The 25,312-nt window shown below is 48.5% G+C and overlaps 2 protein-coding genes and 1 non-coding gene across 3 annotated transcripts in view; 2 read left to right on the forward strand and 1 right to left on the reverse strand.

Annotated features, from left to right (window-relative positions):
- Nucleotides 1-281: 281 nt before the first annotated feature.
- Nucleotides 282-18,058, reverse strand: RAB11A (RAB11A, member RAS oncogene family). The gene is made up of 5 exons (XM_090028858.1): nt 17,895-18,058; nt 9,000-9,195; nt 7,801-7,994; nt 6,313-6,393; nt 282-1,917 (listed from the first exon to the last, which is right to left on the reverse strand). Exons 1-5 carry the CDS (start codon nt 17,932-17,934, stop codon nt 1,778-1,780), a joined length of 651 nt encoding a protein of 216 aa, XP_089884984.1. The 5' UTR covers nt 17,935-18,058; the 3' UTR covers nt 282-1,777.
- A 180-nt stretch (nt 18,059-18,238) lies between these two features.
- Nucleotides 18,239-18,310, forward strand: TRNAQ-CUG (transfer RNA glutamine (anticodon CUG)). Its single transcript has one exon. It is a non-coding gene; the product is annotated as a tRNA-Gln (tRNA).
- An 826-nt stretch (nt 18,311-19,136) lies between these two features.
- The window catches only part of DENND4A (DENN domain containing 4A), a 125,726-nt gene continuing 119,550 nt past the window's right edge, over nt 19,137-25,312 (forward strand). The window contains exon 1 of the mRNA XM_090028802.1: nt 19,137-19,535. The gene's annotated coding sequence lies outside the window, so the exon portion shown is untranslated. The remainder of the gene's footprint in view (nt 19,536-25,312) is intronic.

A 25,312-nucleotide genomic window follows, 5' to 3' on the forward strand; every position in this document is an offset into this window, starting at 1 on the left:
GATGAAAGGGTGCAAACTGGAGGATGCGCTGCAGGAGGAAGACAGGAGCAGCCTTCAGAGCTCCAAAGCCTCTTGAAGCTACCAGACCATGACTGTGTACCACGTACTCAGATTTAGATCCTTACATGTGTTGAGCAAGATGCTGTGCGACCCCCTCCTTGGTTGCTTTAGGAGTGTGTTTAGGAGAATACTTCCACATCTGGTGAACAACACCTGCACTCCAGTCCCAGAAGCCTTCAAAAGCAACCAGTTCCCAAAGAAGAGAACCTAACAACATGGCAAATAGTCCCCCGTATTCTTTATTAGAATAATGAGTGAATATATTTTAAATCAATCTAAAAAAAAGAAATAACGAAATCAAGTTACAGTACATGCATAAAATACAAAGTAATTTACAAACAGATCAAGTGACATCTCCCAAACCCAGAGATTGGAAGGAGACATGGATTTAAAACAAATGATCGACTACAGCAATGCCTTCCGTGTGCCTTACACATCATGAGCACCGCAAGACAGGAGAGTTGGCTAGAGAAGTGCAGCAGCGTGGGCATGCCCTTACACAGAGGTTCCAAGTGGGTTATATCAGCATCTGAGCAACTCCCTTCCCCACACAGTCACTTCCCCCTATTGCTTTACGCAGCATTTTATTAAACACTGCAGGAGTTTAAGTGCCAATAACCAAAACACCTGGATATTTTCGTGGAGAATTCTGGGATAAGACACTAATTTATGCAGTGTTTTCAAGATATAGTGGCAGAAGGCACAATTCACACATTCTTAAACAGTCTAGGCAAATTATTTGTACAGAAGTGTGGTCTAGTGAAAAAATGTGCCCAGTGAGGAAGCTATCCCAGACAATCAGACAAAAGAATAGATACTAACAGGGAAGCCTCAGCAATCCCTTTGTACCACGTGTTTGCAAACATTGGGATCAAACTGTGGGTCCACGATAGAAACCTTGAGGGATGTGCATCTAGTGCACAAGGAAAGTGTATTCCCAAATTCTGATACCGTTACCACTGTGGAAGCCAGCTCCTGGGCAAGCAACACAGCTGCTGCAAACCACAATACTAGAGTGAAGCGCTTCAGCTGTTGAGCTCATGTTGCTTTGTCTTGTATTTTCCAAGAGGCACCGTGAATAGGCTTCCACCACTTCTCCTGCTTCAGTCTCACAGCAGCATTCGCCAACCTGACAACCTCATTTGCACCAAGCCACTGCAACTCAAGTGCCTTTGCATATAGCCAAATGCCTGCTGCCTGTTGGACAGGGTTTTTTAGCCATAACATTGGACTAAAACCACGGAGCATGATGACCGAGTTTGGAGCAACGGGCGTTTCTTTGAATGCAAGACGGCAACTTGAGGCAGGGAAAATTATGCCATTTGTCCTGCCCAGAGATATTCACTTGGTTAACATGCCAATAATTATTTAGGAAGGACAAGAATGACCCTTTGAGTCAGACTACCAAATGGCACTCTCAAACTCCAACCAGCGGCCGTCATGTTGGAAAAGTGATCAGTTAATATTCCAAACAATTTTCAAGCCAAAACTTACATACTGGCGTTGTAAAAAAAATGCTGCAGCCACTTGAAGCAATGGATGATTTTTTTAAACACTGAAATCAACACATTTAAGACATGGAGAAATTCAGGAGGAAGAAAAAGTAACTGAACACAACAACAACAACAACAAAAAAAACAGCCACAAGAATTACAAATATATTTAAATCTTGGACCTGGGGAATATACACAGCCTTTTAGGAAAGAACAAACAATTCTTATATATTCTGACAGCACTGCATCTTTGGTTTGTTTTCAGTGGTCGGTGGGACATGGATGGGAACCACGTTGTTGCTTGGAGACATGTCGTTTTCACGTCTGTCTGACATTTGCTTCTGAGAAACGATGCGGTAGATCTCTGGAAGAGGAGAAGGAACAAGTCAGTGTGTGCATACCTGTCACTGCAACACCAGCATGCTGAAGTCTGTGTAAGCATCCAGGGTGAGCGAAGCTTGCCAGTGGCTTTTGTAATAAATTAAAGATGGCATCTGTAACAACGCCGGCTCAAGCTCCTCAGAACCACTGCAGTTCCCTACCCAGGAACTGAGCAGATAGTCTACTTTTCTGCAAAGATACTAGGAACATACTGAATGGCTGCTGTTCCCACTTCCTTTGGAAAGGGCTACCCATCCACCAGAACCAGCCCCAAATCTCTTGCTGGCACAGGCCCTTCGTGGTCTCCTGCCGTTATGTCCTTTAGCTGTTTACAGGCAACAGTGGGGCTGAATGGAGCTTCTTGACTACCTGCATTTCCACCCATCAGAGGGAGCTTACAGGACATTTGCTCCTCTACCCCCCAGACCCTGACACCTGTATCCAACGTGCTTCTGCTCATGGGACAAATAGTTTCTTTAAATTGTGAAAAATTACATAAAGTCAAGTCCATGGCTAGATTCCCATGACACGCTACATGGACGTTGGTTCCAGAAGACTGTTTAGAGAGCAGAGATGAGACTCTGAATCTATACATGAGGAGGGCTTGGAGGCCAGATAAAGGGATAGGGGACCCCAAGACCTGAAGCAGGGCGGGTGGGATCAGACTCCTAGTACACTAGAGTATGGTCTCTGGGATCTGAATTCTGCCTCGGCTCCCAAGTAAACGAGGACGAAACTAATGAGGCAAGTAAGGACTAAACACTAGTGACTAAACTCTGCTCAGACCTTTCACAAGAAATGGCTCAGTGCGCAGCCAGACATCATCATTTCAACACAGGGAAGTTGAGCAACCTGTTGCAGATAAGCCAGTAATGCTGCTTTGTATCTGCTGCTACAATGAACGGGCAGCTGGCACATCAAGGACCTATGGCAGCTCACACAAGCTACACTGGGAGAAGAGGCAAGGGTTTTAAAACAAGCCCTCCAAATGCAGTCGCCAAATACAGAGAAGTTGGACTCTATTCCCTGGCAGGATAAACAGGCCAGCTGCACACAGCCACATGACTGCTGACTAGCTTGCCTGGCAAATGCAGGGAGGCAGGCTTGTGGCTCATCAACAGGCAACTGTTCAAAAAGCAGTGAGCTGGGAATTCAGAGCTGCGACGTTCCCAGCTCAGCTACAAAAGGAGCCACTGGGACCAGGCGAGTTTATGGTCAGGCTGCCCCAGGTAGTCGAGCACTGTCCCCAGCTGGGGAACAGGCCAGAAACTTCCCCCTGGATCCCTGGGAGCTGCTGCACCCCATGTACAAGCTCCTGCCCAGCTCACAAGCCCACTCAGCAGGTGGAGGAAAGGGTGTTCCCCACCCACAGCTCGGACGGAGCACACTTGGATGAACTGTCACGGCAGCAGGAGACCCGGCCTTCCTGAGCTCCAAAACCGCTGGGGAAACTGGCCTGGAAGAGGCTGTGGATGAGCTGAAGCTCTAGGCAGGTGCTGATGAGCCAGGACGGGATTTCACTGGTCCTTCCCCTGGCGCCCCCACGGATGGGAGTGGGGAGGAGGGTGGGAATCACTCATTTCAAGCTGTGCTACTACAGCCAGGCCCAGTTCCACTGCAGCTGGGAGAGCACTGGTCAGAGCCCCATCACTAATCACCACCAGCACTTTCAGACACCACGTCACAACACTGCTCACCACAAGTCTTTCATATCAGGTGACGAATGCCAACAGCAGCCACTAACCCCTGACCCGTCCACAATGTGGCTAACCCTGGCATCACCGAACCAAGATGAACTGCCCCTTCTTGTGCTCGGTCTTATTAGCCTACACCTTCATCTCACTTGCCTTATGGTAGGGGGGAGCATTTCCACCCTCCAAACAGCTGCTCCTGGAGGTTCCCTTTGAAAAAACAGGCATTAGGCTGAACTTTCATCAGGCTGCAGCACAAGCTGGAACTGTCTGCCCAAGGTGGCTCTGAAAATCAGCAGCAGCTTTTGGCTAAAGCAAGACAGTTGCAGGGAGTGCTGTCGAGATGTCCCCCAGCCCTTCACATGTTGGCAGCAGTATGGATGGAGGCAGCTTGCCAGCATTATTTACTGCAGTTTTTATCTCCCCAGAACAGGAGCGCACATCTGGAGCGAGCCACATGTCCAATAGGCAGCGGCGTTCCCCCCAACACAGCCGCCACCCTCCTGAACAGGAGCACGGCCTGCAGGCCCAAGAGCTGTTTAGCCAACATGCTGTCACAGCAACGTGCAGGGAGCGACACCTCGCAGACAAACCCAAGTCCCAGCCACGTGCCAGGTGTCAGGAAGGGCTTGGTCCAATCACTTGATTTTCCTTCTCGCTGCATAGTCCATCGTCAGGGAACAAGCAATAGACCCAGATTCCCTAATCAGAATCCAAAAGGTGCTCTCCCAGGCATGGTAGTGAGATCATTTTGGCTGCTACAAAACAGCCTCCACTCATCTAGCCATTGCTGAGAGGTAAATTGCTTCCCCATGGCAACAGCAGTATATTAGTCTGAGAGTCACTTAGCTCTACGGATGGAAGACAGCAGCCTGGTGTGAATCAAGTCCCGTCTCCCCCGCAGCCAAATCCACTAGGGAACAGCACTGTGCAGCAGCGAACTAAGGGCACTTTGCTGGCCAGCTTCAGAAAGAGCCACTGTGCCGTTCTAGCCGGTGGACTGCCCAATTCCTTTCCTTGAAGTACCAGTGCTAGCCTGGTCAGCGTGGCTAGAGCCCTTGCATCGCCCAACAGCAGAGCTGGGGACTGAAGGAGCTCTGAAAAGGGCCCAGGAGCAGCTAATACCAGAGCACACTGGCTAATATGGAGCAGCTAGAGCCTGGAGAGGGCAGTCAGGAAGTGCTTCTCCCAGCACTTTCCTGGTCGCAGACTGAGCCCTTCCAGGGGGATAAGGAAAACAGGAAATCCAGCCAGCAGGTTTTTTGATACTATCTGCCTATTACCATTCAGCCACTGCCCACGCTACCTCCCAAACCAGAGCAGTTACTCAGCAAGGAGATAAGGAACATGTCTGCCTTTTTTTTTTGTTTTTTTGTTATTAGAAAGGACCATAAATAGTGGCTAGCACACAAAATGGGAGTCAGGACCCCTAAGGTTAAGTCCCAGCTGTCACCAAACATCAGTGTGAACATGGGGGAAGTTAATGTCCCCATGCCTCAGATTACCCATCTGCGAAATGGGTACAGTTCATTATCTGTAGTACTGTGGCACTCCAGCCACACAACAGGATAACACCTCTGTACAAGCAGAACAAAGGTAGTCTCTGTTCCAAAAGTGTCATAATTTGAAAAGGGAGATGGCTACAGACAGCGAATACAAGGAGGCCAGGATAGAGGATGGTGTCATTGCTACAACACTAACTACTTATCCACCCAACCCAAGTGGTGAGAAAGTTGGCATTAATAAAGTACTTCAAAAACAGCCTCGTGCAATGCGAGAGAAAGGAATCCTTTACAGCAGTAACTGTTTCAGTACATGGGGCAATCATGAAGAGAACTGTTTCCAAGTACTACCATCTTCAATAAGCTGGACGAGATCTGCATGCATCACCCACGGGTAAGGAAGTCCCCAAGGTACCCTGTTTGTCCTGAATCCTAGGTGGCCCGTTACCCCAAGGACTGCTCCGCTTGCATCCAACAGATTTAAGTACAGGCAAGGCCCATTTCAGCAAGTCGTGGCCCTGCCTCTTAGCAAATCTCCAAGATAAACCATGAATGTAGGAAGACACCATGAGGTGCCTCCTCCTCCATATGCTCATTCTAATATAGCTGCTGACAGTGGACTCCTGCCCGGTGAGTTTCTAAAGACCCTGCCCATATAATGCAATTTTCAAGGTAAGAGAACATTTAAAACAAAAAACAGTGTTATAGGAGGGGAGAAGGCTGAATAATATGGACAAGTGTCATTTTAGAACGGAAATAAACTCCTACAGGAATACATTTAATTGACTTAGAGTAATCAGCTTGGGTGAAGTCCAGACCAAAGCACCTATGCTGCTTCCTGCCCTGGCCCCAGCTGGGATATTTGTGGGGCTCTCCCCTATGCTACAGAGAGAGGCACCTTCCAAGATGCATTTTCCAGCCCCAGCACCATTGAAAACCTTAACCATGTTATCAACACCCCCCATCCTACATGAAATTGGAAAACAATGCATTTCCCTCATTTTTACAAAAGAGGGAGAGAGAGACAGTGCTGTCAGCAAGTGGCACAACTGCAAACTCGATCTGAATCTTCCAAGCTTGAAATATCTAGCCCTTAATTTCCATGCCTAGAAAGAGCTGCGTTATCCAAAGACGCAGACAGGATGGAGTCTCCCCTCCCCCTAGCCCAAGCACTGGAGGGCTCACCTGTCAGAATGGTCTGGAATGCAGCCTCCACATTCGTTGAGTCCAAAGCGGATGTCTCAATAAATGACAAGCCATTCTTTTCTGCATGATCAGAGAGACAATGTAAGTTGAAGGACGACAGCTGTGTTCTTGTTCCCTACCTTGCTGTCTGTTTGGGCCAAAGAGTGGATTTGCTGCAGCTCATGTGGAAAAGTGCATACTGATAGAACATAGTTGTTAAAACTTCAGGCCCCTCTGTGTCTTCCTCCTGCCCAGGGGAAAAACTAACCAATACCAGCAATGACCTTTATGTTTTAGGCACCTGGTTTCATTAAAAAGCCATGCGAGCCCTAAAGAGACTTTGACACTTTCACACAGTACAGGTTAGAAGGGTTCTGAATTTTCTCATGCAGTTCTGTACTTCCACCCCTGCCATTTCTAAAACTCTCCCGCACAGCACTATGACTTAGGCGGCCTCAGAAGCAGCACTGACTGCTAGAAGGTGGTTCAGGTAGCCTGAGAAAAGGGAATTGTGCCACGGTCAGGTACACAGTACCTTCCCTCCTCTGTACCCAGACTAACATTGGGTGACAAAGCACCACCTCAGCACTAGGCTGCTACGGAATGAGCTAGGGGAGGTAAAGGATCCGACTTTAGCTTTTTTTTTTTTTTAAACTAGCTGCATTTCTTCCAATCCTGTCTCGACAATCATGAACGTTAAATGAAAGGGCGAGATCTTGATGCTGCCCCTCTGACATTCGTTTGATACCTCTACCCGTGTTGGAGAGGAAGAGGTATCTGAGCCCTCAAAAATCCTGTTTGCCCGATATCCAAGTGCAGACACAAGTTCTCATTCAGCCACACACGCAAGCAGCCCAAGTCCGGAATTCTTATTCATGCAAGGAACCCAAAGCCACGTTCAAGTGTGGAAGCAGCTGAGCTTATGTTAATTTATGAAGATTACAGTAATTGCTGGACTCCTCTTTTGTCATCTGAACTAAAATTACACGCGACTGAGGGACAGCTCTCATTTAATCAATAGGCCTCCTCAGCTAAACTATGGTATAAGCTAGGTGGCTTTAAACAAATCATTAGGCAAACAGCTCACGTCCACCTATTTCCTTCTTCAATGCTGTGTCTGTAGCTGTAAAGCCAAATGAAGGCCGCAGTGCTACTACACAAAGGGCCCAGGATCTAGCATTATATGGCATCTCCACTTTCCATGAGCTTTGGAGCTCAGGGACACAAGACTTTCTGCATCTGGACTCACACCGATATGCTGATTGCTCAAAACTCTCTAGCTGAACCATGGACTGGCAGCAAGGTTAATGTGATGGCTTTTCAACTTAAAAACAACATGAGCACTTCTGTGTACCAAGGCAGGGAGGAGTTCAGTGAACTTAAGGGAAACAGCAGCTCATTGCTTCATTCCCGAAAGCTCTATTTATAGAAAGGCTACATGAAAGACAAAGGCCATCAAATCCACACGGAAAGTTTTCATCAACTAACCTGCAAAAGCTCTAGCCTCATCTGTTGGGACTGCTCTCAGGTGACGCAAGTCGCTCTTGTTCCCCACAAGCATAATGACGATGTTGCTGTCAGCATGGTCTCGTAGTTCTTTCAACCATCGCTCCACGTTTTCGTACGTAAGGTGCTTGGCAATATCATAAACCAACAAAGCCCCAACAGCCCCACGGTAGTATCTGGGGACAGAAAAGCACATTAGTGAATCAGAAGCAGGCACTACAGTTAGAAGAGAACACCATGTCCTGCTGAAAGGACAAATCAGAGGCGACTACCTCATTACTACACAGCAGCCCTTTCCTTACATGAATTACCAGAACTGGCCTTCTATTAGGACTAAAGCAACTTACACATCTGTTCTGCAACAAGCAAACCAGATTCTACCAGTTTTGTCTACCTTAATCTCAGCCAGCTTCCACCAGACTACTTTTCTGACTAGCCACAGATGCAGCATAACCAACGGGTGCTGCTACTGCATCACAGGGGTGTCTTTTTAGGTTAAAGCTGACAAAACCCCAGTGGAGTTAAATCTTACAAGTGGGTTAAAAATAGTTTCTATTTAAATAGGTCTCTCAGAGCTCCTTCTACACAGTAGGCAGGTAGCATCCAACTGACAAAGAAACAGGCTAGCGAATTGCCGGGGTCGTTCTACCTGGCAAACTGGAATCTGCCTGTCCCAGTTCCAGTCCTTTTCCTTTTAGAAGAAAAGAAACTGACTGGCCGACAAGCCTCTTCCATACTTACATTGTGGGTATTATAGATGATTTATAATGCATGGATGTCCCATATTCCCTATATTAATCTTAATTGTCACTTTCCCCAGAAATACAAGGCATCTGGAAGGGGCCACACTTACCAGACTTCATAAATAGACAAAAAATTGTTACTCCTAAAAATGAGAGAGTCAGGTATTTGTAACATCCTCCCATCATACTTATCTTAATGGGCTGTAATATCCTTGGCCTATAAGCCAGAAAATACCAGTGCTTATATGCTACACAGAAGGAGTTTGTTTTTTTAGCATACATTAGCCCCAAATGGACTTTTAAACCTAATCCATCTCAAACTCAGGAATAGTCAACAAGTGAAACCAAGTGGCCTTGTTCTGATGCGCTGGAGAATAAAGAAATTCTAGATCCACTTTGGTTTGGGCCACAAAGGATCTGCACAGTCTTAACACTTACGCGGACGTTATGGCTCGGTATCGTTCCTGTCCTGCTGTGTCCCATATCTGTGCCTTTATTGTCTTCCCATCAACCTGAATACTTCTTGTGGCAAACTCCACTCCAATGGTGCTTTTGCTTTCCAAGTTAAATTCATTGCGGGTAAATCGAGACAAAAGGTTACTCTTGCCTACTCCAGAGTCTCCAATCAGGACAACTAAAAAAAGACAAAAAAAGACCAAAATCAGACTCAGAGTACTCTGAAAGTTGTCTGCAATGTACTTAATTCAAGTACCTTATTCCTCTTCAAAGCGACATGCTGGAAAAAAACAACACTCAGTAGCTAGGTTTTACTTCTCCACTTTGTTCCAGGAGCAGAGATGCCAAATCCACCATTTGGAAAGGATCTGGCTTCACATTTTACCCTGCACTCAGACAAAGCAGGAAAAAAAAAACCCCCCGCAGGTTTCCCTAGAGAAAATGGCTCTTGCTACAGCAGCCTGAGGACCTCACAGAAGGTCACCGCTTTGATTTCTTCTTAAAACAAGGAGGCTGGAGCCCACTGTTCCTGTGCAAGCTGTAGCAGAAGTCCACGAGGGCCAGCCTCTGCTCTCACACCCCCACAACACCCTTCATGCCTTCTGATAAGGCGAAGAGGACCTAAAGCCTTCCAACAGCAAAGCCTCAGAAATCTTGGGGTGGCAAGATGCAACGTGGTCAGCCTCACATCACCCTCTTGGACCCGGGGGCAAAGCCGCAGCACGCTGCAGTTCGGCCAGACTCTGCAGCGGACCAGCCCCCAGCAGAACTGAGTGCAGGCCTGGAAATTAGACTGAGGGTCGGTTTGGCCTTTGCCCAGCTCCAGAACCAGTGGAGCAGAAAGATAGCTTCGAGCTGGCATTTCCCCCGCTCCCTGAAACCTCCGATAAGGCCAGCTCTCAGATGAGCTGGCTTGGAGATTCAGCTGTGGTCGCGCCTATGACGGAAAGTAGATAAACTAGCAAAGAGCCACAATCCAACTCTGAGGAACAAGCAGTCTTGGGAGGGCAATTTGGAGCATGCTATATTGTCAAGTTTAAACGTATTGATTTAACTATAACCAGAAGGCTCGCACCCGGGATAAGGAAGCGGCACATTCATACCACGCCTTTGATTCACAGCAACAACAATGGCCCGGCTGGAGGGTCACATGCCCTGTCAGAGATAAGGTACCGGACTGATAACAGGGAAAATAAATGTAAGATACATGAGAGCCAAAAGAGGAAGGCCAATAACCTTTGCAGAGCTGGCAGCAAGTCAGAGGCAGTCACAGCAAAGGAGAGCTCACACTTAAATGTCAAAAATTATACTGTTTGCATCTTTCTAAAAAAGGCTTATTTGCTCTCAGTGCCACAGATTTAGCTGTCCTGCAGCAAGAAGCTGAGATGCGGCAGCAGAAGCAAGGCTGAGAAAGCCTTCAGAAGCACAGCAGCACTGTCCCAAGACAAAGATCTGGGTGAAATGATTTTATTAAACAAGGCTTCGATCCCCCCACCCCCCCAAAATCCCTGCTGAGTCTTAGGTTTGCCAAGAGGGGAAAAGAATTCACTACTGCTGTAGATTAACACAGCAGTCGCCCTGCACACAGTCTTCTGTGTGTTTAAATAATGCATAGCAACTCTGGCAAGTAGAAGTCATCAAAAGGCTACCCCACCAACAAAGCACCTTCCAAACTACCCCCTTGCCACAAAAATCAAAGCCAATGCTTGCCTGAAGAATTGCCTTACTGGGAAAACTTCAGCAAAACTAATATCCTTCTGATTTCCTTTGCCAGCTGACTCAGCAAGAAGCCTGCCAAGCTGCAGAAGTTGTATGCAGCACAGAGAGTGGCTCTGTACAAACGTACCTGGTGTCTGTTGACCATTTGCAAACTGGTGACATACAGGTACATTTGGTTCAGAAAAAAATGTGTCATTTAGTCAAACTGACAGCTCGGTCCTGTTGAGCTTTTAGTTGTGCTTACACAGCTAAATGTGAGGAGATGCAGGACTATAACAACATAAGTGCAAAGCACAAGTCGTTTAATTGCATAGGTATCGCCCGGCAATTTGCCAGCGGTTTTCCCTTTTGATGGCAAAACTCACTTGTGTCAATACTGCCTTGAAGTGTTTGGGACCCATCTGTCAGCCAGGAAATTACAAAGCCACCAGGAGATCCCACACCTCCAAGAGAGACAGGGAAGGAGAACCCTTCAATCCCTTCTAAGCGAAATCTCACGTAGCATCTGGTACGAAATAAAGTTAGAAGAGAACCCCTAGGATACCCAAATGTCCAAATGCTTAGGTATCCAAATGTTTGCTGCTCAGCCCTCGTGAGAGTTAGTCACACTGATGTCTAACTGGTACCCCGTCAAAACTGCGTAGGCTGTTTCGCTATTAAATAGGCAGACTCAGGTTTTTCCATAGACTCTGGCTACATCAATTCCTTTGCCCCAGTTCTCAGGGCCACACTGAGCCCCAAGCTGCTGATGCTGCAAGCTGTTCCCATGGCCACATTCAAGAGTTTCAATTTGGTGGGCACACTGCACCCCCCGCCCCCCGCCGGGTCTGACACCTCCACATAACCGGGCCAATCCAGCACCACTTGAAGGAGGCCATGGGAACTTCTCAAGGTCAGCAAGAACCCAAGGTCACTCTGACAGATAGAGGCACCTTAAAAGCAAAATTATTAACTTTTGAAAATAACTGTACAATTAGGCCAACCTTTTTTATCCATGGCATGAAGAGCAATAAATGCAACACTTCAGTAAGTTGCTGCCCTTCCTCACACAGCCACGACAGTTCTCCTTCCCTCCCCGAGCATCCAATATTCTCACAAATCCTTTGGGCGGAACAGGACACAGTATAAGCCCCTGCTACCAAGGGAATTAGTTTCCGAAAGGGAAACGGTTCTCCATGTTGTGATCAAGGTGCTTCTTAACACAAACTTTATTCCCCCCCCCCCAACATCTTTTCTGACTGCAAGGCTGTGGAAGAACATTGCTAGTCAGAGATGTTCTTCCGATTTCCAGCTCGTGTCAATTTTTTCTTGTGCCGACACTGTCCCTAGGCTTCTTTAGTTTTCTCCCTGGTGCTTGCTGGTCGTGGACCTGGCTTGTTAGCACCAACATGGACATGGACTGGGCACACAACAGAAACCCCCACACTGGTGACACCCCCTGGAATCTGTGCTAAATATATACCCCGGGGGGAAGGGGGGGGAAGTACCCCAGAGTAAGTTTCATAGGCACAGGGGGGACACGTATCCTGGTCCATCTCCAGGATATTTGTTTGCTCAACATGAGCAAACTATTACGTGCTCCCGTCAGAATTCACCTCTTGCATGCCCAGAGCAGTACACAGTACTTCAGAGGAGCTCTCACTATTGTCTTGTGCAGCTGACCCTGCCCGCCTCCTACGGCCAGTGGCCTGCTTAATGGAGATTCAGAATCACACCTGCCTTTTTCATGGAGGCAACCCATCAGCAACTCGACATCTGTGGTCAAGGAGCAGAGCCAGGTCTTCCTTTCCCTCTGGTGTTTTTAACTAAATAGAGATTCAATAGCACAGAAGGCAAAGTCACGTGCTTCACAACTAGTCACAGGGATTTCTCCTGTAAGCAGGGATCCAACTAAAACAAGGCCACATGCTTAGCCAGAGCCAAGTGCTCATCCCAGCTTACGGGGAAACAATACTCATTAAGTGTACAGCACAGTCAGTGCCGTGGTATTATAGCCCCCAAACCACTCAGCACCCCTCATTCTCAAAGCTTCTTTCTAGCCAAGTGAAGAAGAGTACATTCAACTCTAAGTTGGACAAACACCGTGAACACGGCGTTACCTAGAGAACAATTAAGTTACAAAGCAAGCTCTGGGCCTGAAGAACGCTATGCACTTACCAGATATGCACAGAACCAGTTTGTTATGAAGCGAGTGACAAGCAACACTGGGCCCCGCAATGCATTCTGCAGGGAACTGATCTATGCATTTTCCCAGTAGGCATCTAAATTGTGTACTGTTTTTCCAGCCTCAAAGTTGTCCAGTTCTTCCTACACTCTCCTGTCAGCCCTTGTTTTGATGATACATCAAAACACATCATCAGCAAATGTCATTAGCTACTCCTTTAATTTGTGTGCTAGGGTCATAAAATCAAGAGAGCAAACAAGACCAGTTCCAAGATCCTGGAGGAACATAACCTCAAGCCACTCAGTGCTTCCTTCCCCTTTCAGCACTACACACTGTTACCTCCTTTACAGCCACCAATACCTTCACAATTCTTCTACTAATTCCTTCCTCTCCAGTTTTAGAAATAATATCCCATTTTGCACCATCTAAAGCATGTTAGTAAAATTGAGACAGCTCACAACTAATGCACTTCCTTCAGCCTTCTCTCAGAAAAAGATAATCAGGATAGTCGGGCACAGCCTACCTTTGATAAACTACAGATGAACACACTGCTGGATTTCAAGCTTTCTGGTAACACACTGTATACTTCTAGCTTCAACATTTATTAGATACTGGCCACTACAACTCTCATCAGGACTGAAGTATAGAGAAAAGAAATGTCATCCAAGTGAAATGTAAATACCTGAAAGCATCAGGGCTGGACAGCAATGCCATATGCAGCACTAAAAAGTTGATGTTTGCAATTTGCTTCCCCCTAGCACTTCTTGCCAAGCTTGAACTTACTACAAAGACATTAAGAATAGTCCCAGGTTCTGCCCTGGCCTACGATTTAACACAGCAAGTTCCACCCCTTGAATCAGCCTGCATTCGTGCACACAGCGCCCAGTATCTGAGCAGCTCTGAGATAAAGGGGCAAACAGAGAAAGTGAAAAATACTAGCAGCAAGAGAGAGGGGCTTAGACCACTAAAGTAATACATAAATCTGGTCTCAGATGTATGCATTACTTCAGTTAGCAGGAAGCCCAACAACATTAGAAGGAAAGAGTCATTTTCTTCTCAAACATTTTTGTTGGCTAGCTATTATAGAAAGTCAATTAGCATTTTGCTAACTAGTATTTTAAGAGCATTAGCAATCATTTCCTCACCTTTCAGGTTGAAGCTTTCCATTTTTAGTCGCCCTGTTAGACTGCAAATGATTTTTCCTTAATGAGTCCATTTTTGCATGCTGCACCTCTGGATTGAAGCTAAACTCTGGCTGTTTTTACCTAATCTCTGAAAGCAATACTGGTGATCTGGTCTTTAGGAACTATTTGGCTAACTGCTATTCAAAACAGCAAAGAATAATTGGGATTTGTTAAACTGTACAAAAGTCTATTTTAATAACAGAACTGTCACTACCCTAAATATGTTTATTTTAGGAAACAGTTGCTGTCTCATGAGGGGCAATTAAAGAGTTTTAAAAACTTAAACATGGTCCTTTAAATGTGAGAATACTGAGCCCTACACCTTGTCCCAAAACCTGAAGATCTAATAAATTCACATAAATGAATTTCTATTCTCCAACAGTTGGCCATCTTTCTAGAAGGGAGCTTTTAATGGTTTTAATGATTTGTTAATGCAGTTAGCTTCAGTAGACTACTTGGCATTCAGACAATGCTTTACACCAATGGCAATTAGCTAAGGATTAGGGAGGTTTTGGGGGTTAAAAAACAAGACAAAACAAGAAAAACCCAACTGCAAACGCCACTATTTGTGCACAACGAAATGTCAGCGGTATGGAATGAAAACCCAGGAGAGCCTGAACTAGAACTACAGATGTCCAAAACATGACCATATAACTCTGCTCCTTACATTGCATGAAAACCAAACTCTAAGAGGGAAAAAAATGACAGGCAAAAGAATAAAAGTTGGGTAGTTTAACTTTCTTATAAACCTGAATTAAAAATCAAACATATGATATTAAAATAAAAGTCAAGACCTAGCTTAAAATACATCCAGGTTTCTGTTAAATTAACTAAGCTGGTACTACAAGACTGCATTGTCTACAATATATAAGTATCAGTCCTTAATGGTACACCTCCCTCATCTAGAGCATTAAACCCATCTAACTAAAGCCCTGTACCTACACATTTTTATCCCTCTGAAACATGGGAGGAGCCCTCCAAGAGTCTGCACGGAGGAAAGATACTGAAATACAAATGCTACCAATCTATTTCTCCAAGCTTAAATTCAAAGGAGACAGTAATTCAACTAGAGGGAAATACCTTAGTTTGTAATGGAAAAAAAGGCTCTAATATAGGGCTTACTAGCAGGCTAAAAAGAACAGAAGCTTTTAGGAGATGGGTTTTTCCTATAAACAGAGCAAGTATGAGACAACAAAATGCATTGTGTGAAATCCAGACCAGCGGGTTTGTCCAGTTTCAGAAGAGTTTCTTTGATTTAGTAATAAAGCTGGAAAAATGAGTAAGATGCAAAGAAGGAAGGAAGTAAAACTCCTCTGGCCTGGCGTATTCATATCAGTTGATTGTCAGAAATGAGAAGCAAGTTTGTTGGTTCGCTTGTCTCAAATTTGGAGTTTCGCAGAAGGTGTAACCAACACTGGAACCAAACTTTCTAAAGATTACATAATATCCAAAACATAAGGAAAAAAAAAAAAGACACAAACAAGTTAAAGCCAGTCGAGATCGTCTAGGGTACCTCCTTGATATTTAGATTACATCAAATTCTATAATCCAGGTCAGAAAGTGACATTAAGAAATTCAGAAGCCACCCTGAATTACTGCATTAGTTATGCCACCATGTTTTTTTAACTTCACTTTTATGGTGAAAAATACTTGTGATGCAACTAAGGTTACACAGACCATGTCTGTTTTTTGGGATTCAGGCTCCAAGTCCCTAGGGCATCATTGCCTTTCCTACAGCCCACTGCGTAGAACAGTATTGTCATGGGGACAAACTGCATGTCCCAGGCATTAGCATGGTGCTTCAGAGTCAGAGTTTTGCTATAAGTCCTCCAGTTCAGTTGGAACTGTAGCATATGAGGCTTATACCATAAGAACCACCACTTTCAACCAGATTTGCCCATAAAATTATGTCCAACAGCTACCTTAAGCCAACTATCTTCAGTCCTACGTAAACAGAAGATGTAAAGATGACATGCTTTCATATGTCCACTATATACATCATTTTGTAAAAGTTGATGATTTCCCAGTGTAGATGGGAATGCATCAAAAGCAAACCTAACTTAATGACAAGAAAAGACTTTTATCTATACAGCATATTGTATCTTGGAGTGTAAGATTGACATGGGACAACTGCTGAAATCAGGCCCCCTGGCTTTGTTTCAAATGTAATTAACATCTACTAATCACATTCAGTCTGGTTTAGCACTATCAAAGGCTTGAAGGGTGGAGGGGGGGAAGCCTGTAAGGAAGGCCATTTTCCAAATGAAAATGAACCAAATGAATAATGACAATTTTCATTTGCTGAGTTTCAAACAGGTAAAAACAAACACACACACAGAGCAAAGAACTCTGTACTCTCCCTTTGCCATACTACATTTGCTCTACCTAACATCCCCTTTGCTACACAGGGGATAAAATAATACTCTAGATATAGCTGCTTGCAGTTGATATGTCTCCTGAAAATCTGCTTCTAACTCAACACTGGTCTTAAAATATTTTTCAAGCTGCTGATTTTTCAGTGCTAGCTGAAGCAGTAAGTAGCCTCAAACTTATAGTCAACTGCATACTTTTACAGCGTTTCTGATGAACGTTTGCAACAGACTGCTGCTTTTTTTACATGATGGAAAGTGGAACTTGAAGTAGAGCATTTAGTACACTGTGATAAAGTTCAACTGAACTTCAAAAAGAAGAAATTGCATAGCTCCTAGACAACGAGGTAGTTCTGCCCTGCTCTCCTGGGAGCCGTGCGAAGTGAGAAGACAGGAAGCGAGATCAGTGGGTGTGCAAGTGCAGAAGGGCAGTTCCAGGTAAGTAATACAACACACACTACTGCACTGAGAGACATGCGTCACACCAATACTGGACCCAAACAGTTTAGTCAGGCTCAGGGACACACCATTTAACTGTCCAAGACCCTGTCTACCATCACCACCAATCTTTGCTCATCTTAACATTTTAAACAGCTGCCCCCAAACTTTGGGAACAGACCAACAGCCTTTCAAAAGAAGCCATAAGGTACACGCCCAAGATAACTCTTTTGCCTCAAAAAGTGAGTCATTAGTTGCTTCTTGCTTCCAAGCAGAATGAATAGAAACAAGCGCTACAAGGCCTGTACAGGAGTAACTATTCTTATCCCATGGCCTGGCTTAGTGCAGGTGACACCCTTGCACCTGGACAGACAGGGTTCTTTGGTCTAATAAAAGAGATTACATCTACCCTACTAAACAGCTGGAAAAGTTGATCTTTGCAAGTTTTCAGGCACAAACGCCCTTCTTCAGGCAGAGGGAGAATCTACCTTTGCTCCTATGGGTCTAATGGTTGTTTGCTCATCTCTCCAAGCCCAGCCCCTTCCCTTCCCCCTTCTCCCCCCCACCTCTGTCCCCACCTTGTCTTTTGTATTCTAATTTCTCTCCTTACACTCAGCTTTTTACCCATCCTTTCACAGTAGCTGGTGAAATAAGCCACAGCTCACAAAAGCTTGCGAATATATACATATAATAAAAAAGTGGGCTGGGTGGATGTGTGTGTGTACACACGTATATACGTCCAAAGATGCACTGTGGGTGTGTGTAGACAGCCAGCCAGCCCGGAGAGTGCAGCAGGAGGCAGGGGACACTTGCAGTGGGGGTGCAGGTAGGTAGAGGGACGCCACCCCCCGAGATGCGTCCCCACCCCGCCGCCGCAAGCGCAGGGCCCAGCCCAAGCGCCGGGAGCCGCCTTTCCCGGCGCCGCCCCGCGCCCGGGGAGGAAGGAGCCGCCGCGCCCCGTAGGCCAGGCGGCAGGGGACGTGCCCCCCGGCGCGGCCGTTACCTTTGAAGAGATAGTCGTACTCGTCGTCGCGGGTGCCCATGGTGCCGATGGGGGAGCCGAGCCGAGCCGAGCCGCCGCCGGGGACTAAGGAGCCGGACGCGGGGCCCCGCCCTGGCGCTGCGGCACTTCCGCTCTGAGCCCCCCCACAGCCACCTCCTCCTCCTCCAGAGACGCTTCCGGGGTCACCGAGCCGGCGGGGGCGTGGCTGCCCGCACTGCTTCCGGGGCGCGTTCCCCCTCCCCCCTTGCCCGCGCGGGGAGGGAGACGGGGCAGACAGCACTACACATGCGCAGGGAGCGCCCGGGCGAAGCTCTAGAGGCGGGCGGGGCGCCGTTGTGCCAGGTGGTTCCATGGTGTAATGGTTAGCACTCTGGACTCTGAATCCAGCGATCCGAGTTCAAATCTCGGTGGAACCTGATGTTTTTCCCTCGGTGACCCCCGTCCCCTTCCCCCACGGCCCCGATGGGGCCGGTGCCCTGCCCGCGCGCGTCGTGCTGCGCAGGCTCCCCTCAGCGCGGCGGGTGGCTGCCCCACGCGCGGGAGTCAGCCCTCCATTTGACTCCCGGACACGTTTAGCTTCCTGCTGGCTGACCCCCGCGCCCCCCCGTCGGTGGCAGCGACACCCCCGGGCCCCCACACCCCCCGTGGGTGGCAGCAACACCCCCGGGCCCCCACACCCCCCGTAGGCGGCAGCGGGCCCCCACACCCCCGTCAGCGGCAGCGAGCCCCCCCGGGCCCCCACACCCCCCGTGGGTGGCAGCAACACCCCCGGGCCCCCACACCCCCCGTCGGTGGCAGCAACACGCCCTGGCCCCCGCATCCCCCGTCAGCGGCAGCGACACCCCCCGGGCCCCCACACCCCCGTCAGCGGCAGCGAGCCCCCCCGGGCCCCCACACCCCCCGTGGGTGGCAGCAACACCCCCGGGCCCCCACACCCCCCGTCGGTGGCAGCAACACGCCCTGGCCCCCACATCCCCCGTCAGCGGCAGCGACACCCCCCGGGCCCCCACACCCCCGTCAGCGGCAGCGAGCCCCCCCAGGCCCCCACACCCCCCGTCGGTGGCAGCAACACCCCCTGGCCCCCGCATCCCCCGTCAGCGGCAGCGACACCCCCCGGGCCCCCACACCCCCGTCAGCGGCAGCGAGCCCCCCCGGGCCCCCAAACCCCCCGTGGGTAGCAGCAACACCCCCGCGCCCCCCGTCAGCGGCAGCGAGCCCCCCCGGGCCCCAGCGCCGCGTGAGCAAGAGCTGCCACGTTTTCAGCTGCCTGCCACGCGGCGCCCCCGGCCGGCGAGGGGCATCAAGAGTCAACCCCCTCTGACTGGCCCTGTGCCACCAAGTGCCTCGTCGACCCCTCTCCTGCCCCGAGCGTCCCTGTTCTGAACTGGGCAGGCCTGGCCTCCGCTCGGCGCCACGGCTCGTCCGTCCCCTGGCCCTGCTCTGCACCCTCTCCAGGCCTTCTGTATCCTTGAGGTGCAGGGCGCAGAGCCCGGGCGTGGACACGCGATGCATTTAGAAAGCGGCATCATGATGCGCTTGGCAGAGGGGGCAGACTGTCCCAGGGTGTGCGGGGAGAAAGGGAAGGTCACGGAGCAGAAGACACCAGCATCAGCTTGGGCTAAAATACGCCCAGAAGAAAATGTAAGTAGAGGCGCAGCCCCTCTTAGCAGAGGACAGTCTATCGTGGTCCCTTTTCCTTATTGTTTAGGATAAGCGTAGCCCGGAGAAGCTGGGCCGTACAGGCGGGGCACCAGCTAGCCCAGCTCTGCCCCCTTCGGAGATGCGTGACGAAGCAGACGGGACGGGGGTCAGCTGGCTGCAGCCCAAGGAGTGCAGAGCTCGAGGGGCAACGCTGGGGGCGCCTGTCGGCGCGTGGGGCTGAAGAGCAGTGGCCGTGGCTAGGGCATGGTAGGTATGGAAGTTGCCCAGGGAATCGCTGCCTTGAGCAGGGGTGAGCAAGTGTGGATTCCTGCCGGAGGGCGAAGAGGCCACAGCTGGTCTGTGACGACCTGTGACGGGGGCACTGGTGGACTGTCCTGCACAGAGCTTCCTGGAGAAGAAGGGTTGAACGCTAAAGCAGGGACTAAAGTAGTGATTCTCAACCAGGGTGCCCGGGGGTGCCTTGAGATCCTTACCAGGGTGCCATGGGGCGCCACATGCTGTTAGCACTGTTAGTCTGCCAACATGATTCACAAGATAAACCCCGAGTTTTCAGATAGAGGGCCACAGCTGTAGTCTGTTGGGGATCTTTGCAGCAGAAAACACTGCTCCGTTGTTTTGCTGTAGTCAAGAGTGTAAATGAAGAGCTGGTGTTGTCCAGGGGATGCCCTGAGTCTGCCTCATGTCTAAAAAGGTTGGGAACCACTGGCCTAAAGTGTTACCCTCTCAAGAGCGGGACGGCTGAGGCCTTCGGGCGGTGGTGTGAGCAGGTCTGAGGACTCGGGGACAGCGAGTGGTCCCGTGTCAGGGGCTGAGCTGCGGGGCAGCCACGCAAGCAAGCGCTGCTAGGATGGGAGACCCCTCCTGCAAGACAAAGCAACAGGGTGCGGTAGGTGAGATTAGACCCTCCTGCTACTGACAGATAAGGCTACACAAAAGGCAAACCATGTAGGACACGAGCTCTGCCTAAAGCAAATGTTCCTGCCTGGATATGGTCCCACGTGTGCTTGTTCTGTAGGGCAGTGTGTCTCAGCCCATGGGTCACCACCCAAAAGTGGGTTGCAAGAATGTGTAAAAAGGTTAAAAATGGGTTCTCTTTTAAAGGAGAAAAATGTGGGAGACCGTGGCTTTTCCCTTGCAGCCTGGCAGAGCTCCAGCCTCCAAGGGGGTGCTTGTCATAACGTTTGTTTTGTCATGTGTGTGATTGTAAGGACTGTGGTCTTCAATATAGAATATAGAGATCATGTTTTTATAATATATATTTTATATTTAAGAGCACAAAAGTATGTGCTTTTAAAATATATGTAGTTGAGCAAATGATCAGTTTATTTATGGTCAGCTCTGGTGCTGGACCTAGGGATTAAAGACCATTGTGATGAACCCCTGGACTTGCCATGTGGTGACCAAGAGTTTCATAGTTGGTCGGGTCAGAAGGGACCTGAGCAGATCATCTAGTCCGACCCCCTGCCATGGCAGGAAAGAGTACTGGGGTCAAACGACCCCCGCAAGGCGTTCATCCAGCCTCCTCTTAAACACCCCCAGGGTAGGAGCCTGCACCACTTCTCTTGGAAGTCGGTTCCAGATCCTAGCCACCCTGACCGTGAAGTCGCGCCTCCTGATGTCTAGCCTAAACCTGCCCTCTGCCAGCTTGTGACCGCTATTCCTGGTCATTCCTGGCGGTGCTCGGGGGAACAGGGACTCCCCCAGTGCCTGCTGATCCCCCCTGACTAGTTTGTAACAGGCCACAAGATCCCCCTCAGCCTTCTCTTGTGGAGGCTGAGCAGGTTCAGATCCCGTCGCCTCTCCTCGTGGGGCCTGCCCTGCTGCCCCTGACCATGCGGGTGGCCTCCTCTGGACCCTCTCCATGTTGGGGTTCTCTTTGTAACTTGGCCATTACAAAGACTCGTCTCTTAACTTGGAACTTCAGAAGCTTAATTTCATGCTTTAAAAGACTGTCATTGCTATGAAAAGCTAGATGAGCTCTCCTACTCGAGAGAAGTTTTTCTTGTGTGGGTTTATTTATTAATGGCTTTCTTATTTACCAGTTGATCTCCAAAATACCTTTTATGTACATTTTCCATGTGCTGTAATGAGTCCCTTCACTGCACCAAAACGCCAGCATTCCTGCGGTAGGGCTGGGTAACACAGTCCAGTTGCATGGGACTGGTGGTGCAAGCCAAGGAGAGGGTGCAGTCGTGTGGCACTGGGGGACCCAGGGGTGGGTTAGCTGGGCTCCAGTGTGTTAGCAATGAGGTACACTCACAGCCCTGCGGCATGTATGCTCCGAGCTGCAATCACAGAGGCTTCTGCGGGTCAGGGATTGGTAGCACGTACTTGGGGGGATGACTCAGTACCCTTCCCTGTGTTGCTGTACCCAGTTAGTGCCACGAGCTTCAGACTTGTGCAAGTGCTACAGGGGAAAACCCCAAGCTGCACCCAGGTTCGCATTCCTTGCTGAGACAGAAACATGCTTTTCTACAGGGAGCAGCTGAGAGAGACCCCACATGTCTGGAGTGCAGACAAGGATTGGGATTCAGATAGTTCTCAAGTGTCTGATGTGGTAGAGAAGCATGGGTCATATTCATAACTATGTGTACAGCCATTTCTGGAAATACTTCCACTAGCTGCTGAAACAGGCAACTGCAGCAGCACTATTCATGTGTACAGGCATGGCCCTATCATGCAAATGAGACTTATTAGGAGCATAAATAACATGGAAGGGGCATTTGATGCTGGACTTGGTGCCCGTATTTTTTACTATATGCCCTAAAAGAGCGCATGAAGCCCAGGCTTTCAGGTGGATTCCTAGCTTCATTAAACCAAACGGGAGCTTTGCCACTGACCTAAGCACAGCCCCGGTTTGATCTTCAGGCTCCCGGGGGATATGCAGAGTGACTTTAGGTGGGATCTGAAGGCACTGGAGTGGAAGTTGGCAACTCAGTACTGCTGTTGTTGGCTGCAGGATTTCTGGCTCTACATTTCCAATCCATGCAAAACACATCAGAGAGCAGTTCAGAGAATGATCTGGAGCAGCAAGTGACAATAATTCACCATTGTCCTTGCCTGGCTGCTGACCCAAATTCCTGTTTCTCAGATCAGAGTCCACAGGCTTCCTCTATTAACAAGCAGGAAAGACAAAAGCAGAGCAAAGGCAACCTACCCTGCTCTTCCAGAGGAGAAATATTTCCTAGGGGGGAAATCCAATCAATACTTTCCAATTTTCTAACAAGCGATGAATCATTGCAATTACGCAGAGATAATTCACTAAGCTTTCCAATCAAGGCTCTAAATTATAAAAGAGAAGGAATCACTTTCGGTATCGCTACCCCCAGCCCAACATTAGTCACTCTGGAGAGAGTATAAAATCTGACAGTTTAAATAACAGACTACCCTTTTTAAGCAGACCTTACTGAATTTAAAGGACTGCAGTGTACAAGAAGTCCTTCCCTTCATGGTGTTTCCTGAAGTGGGCATTATAAAAAAAGCACAGAGCAGGGAGAGATTTTTCTACTGAAAGCCTATTTGAATAGCTATAAACTCTCTTCCTGTTCTGCTTCTTCAGCTCATATAACAAGAGATGGATCTGATCCAGGACATTGGATCAGCCTGTTTCTACCCAAGTTGTGGGGTTTCGACAACATGGGACTGGAATCTGATATTATCCTACAACCATTTTGCCCATACCAAATACATCTACTGTATTTTCTGACCAACAAGATACATTTTCCCATGAAAAGGAGACCTATAATGAAGGTGTCTTATACCTTAAAGCGGCGCAATGAAAATTAATTCAAATGACTGTATTAAAAGTTGATAGATTCAAGCAGATGTAAGTTAAAAGAAATGTTTCTGCAATACTCTCTGCAACAATCCCTTTGAGGAATGTATCTTATACACCCAAAAAATGTAGTATACATCCCAGCTGGAGAAAGATTGGAGGGAGTGGTGCAGAAAATGTTGGCTCTCTCGATTAATTGTTTCCCTGAATCCGGGGTGTTGAACTCATCAGACCGTGCAGGCTGGAGGAATGGCGTGGGGCCAGGCCCTGGGCTGGATGAATGGTGCGAGGCTGGTCTGGTGGGCCACATAGGGCCTGCAGTCCAGCCCTGCATGCTGGATCCAGTGCACATCCCAGTGCAGCACTCATCCTGGACAGGTGCCATGTGTGGAGGTATCCTGGCCCAGGCCTGCACAGGCACTGAATGCAGAATGCGGCCTGGCCTGGCCTGGTCTGGCATGGGCGCTTCATGCAGAGTGCGTCCCAGACCAGTCTGGTGTGGGCTCCTTGTGCACAGCACATCCCAAACCAGCCCCACGCACCGTGTGCAGCACATGGGCCAATCCAGCGCACATCGTATGCAACACGTGGGTCAACTCTGAGTCCCACAGGCAACACTAGAGGCCAGATGATAGGGCTTTGCAGGCTGGATCCTGACCACAGGCCATATCTTTGACACCCTCTGCTCATGATCATCATCTTTCTGGTAAATGGGAACCAGGAGATGTTGTCACCACTCTGCAGGAATCAGCTGCCCAAAAGACTTGACACTTGAGGAGATGAAGTCACTATTTTCCTGCCTCTACTGTAGAGTCTTGCAAATGCACTTGTGTGGCCTGCGTCTGCTTCACTTGTAAGATAACACTGGCCAGTGGCCACCTCTGCATGTTTACTGGCCTCTCACATCTCCCTCCTCTGATCTCGGTATGGAGGGAAGGCAACCCACAGGGCAGCAGCTGAACGAGCATCCCCACCCTGCTCACCGGGATACCTGGGTTCTGATCCAAAGGGACCAGTTCCAGGGCACGGAGAAGACAGTGTAGGCTCTTGGCTAACCGAAGCTCTGCTTTTGCTGCTGAGACAAGGCTGGTGGCTGTTGCCCTGTGCATTATTTCTTGTGAAGAAGCACCTGTCTGCTCAGCTCACTTAGAGCACTGCACAGCTGTCAAAGTGTGCATGTGTCCAGCACTGCTGAACTAGGCTGGCTGTGTTTTACTGAAGATAGGGGAGACTTGTACTTCATAAACTAACCAAAGTAGGTAGGTAGGTAGGTAGGTAGCACAAACTTTCATATGTGACTGTGTTTTACTGAACAGCCCTCCATCCTGACCGTAATGAATGGGCCATCCAGTCCCCCCGTAATGCTGCTGCTTTTTCTTGCCACTGAAATGTCAGTAATGGTTTTTTAACACAGTATATTGATATTGATTGGAAACCACAACTCAACTTACTCCGTGAAGACCTTAATTTTCTTGGGGTTTATTATTTCAAAAGAATAGAAAATGCTCTGGAAGCTGTTGTACAGGCAACCATCAATCCTCTGTATTGTGGTATACGTGGAAGAGGGCACGTCAAGCACCTGAGGAATCCTCTTGTGGCTGACAAGCCCAATTCGAGAGTGACACAGCTTGTTACAAATTTCACTGTTCCATGTGTCGTCTGAGTCGGAGTCCAAGTTTACAGCACACTGCTTCCTTCTTTCTCACTTTGCTTCCATCCTCTGGATCAAAGCTGCTTCATGTTGGACTGCACCCAGCGCCAGATGTTCTCTCCAGTTTGGATAGGATTCTGCACATTCCTTCCAGCTTTCTACAGTGATGTTAAAAGACTTCATATCATTTTTGCACACATCATGGTACTGCTGTAGAGGACAACCCCACTTTCTAGGGCCGTCCTGAATCTCACTGTACAAGAAATTCTTGTGGATACGGTATCCTCCCATTCCCCTGACATGGCCAAGCCATTGCAACCTCCTCTTCTT

The sequence above is a fragment of the Crocodylus siamensis genome, chromosome 15, assembly GCF_052110815.1.
Source record: "Crocodylus siamensis isolate JL-2025a chromosome 15, ASM5211081v1, whole genome shotgun sequence".
Taxonomy (NCBI): Eukaryota; Metazoa; Chordata; order Crocodylia; family Crocodylidae; genus Crocodylus; species Crocodylus siamensis.

What these genes read in the sequence shown, in the direction of transcription:
- RAB11A (XM_090028858.1), bottom strand. Translation starts at nt 17,934, where the DNA reads ATGGGCACCCGCGACGACGAGTACGACTATCTCTTCAAAG. An exon ending in TACCGAGCCATAACGTCCGC is followed by an intron (nt 7,995 to 8,999) that starts GTAAGTGTTAAG and finishes TTCTGTCCCCAG; the next exon opens with ATACTACCGTGGGGCTGTTG. An exon ending in TGAGGCTAGAGCTTTTGCAG is followed by an intron (nt 6,394 to 7,800) that starts GTTAGTTGATGA and finishes CTGATCATGCAG; the next exon opens with AAAAGAATGGCTTGTCATTT.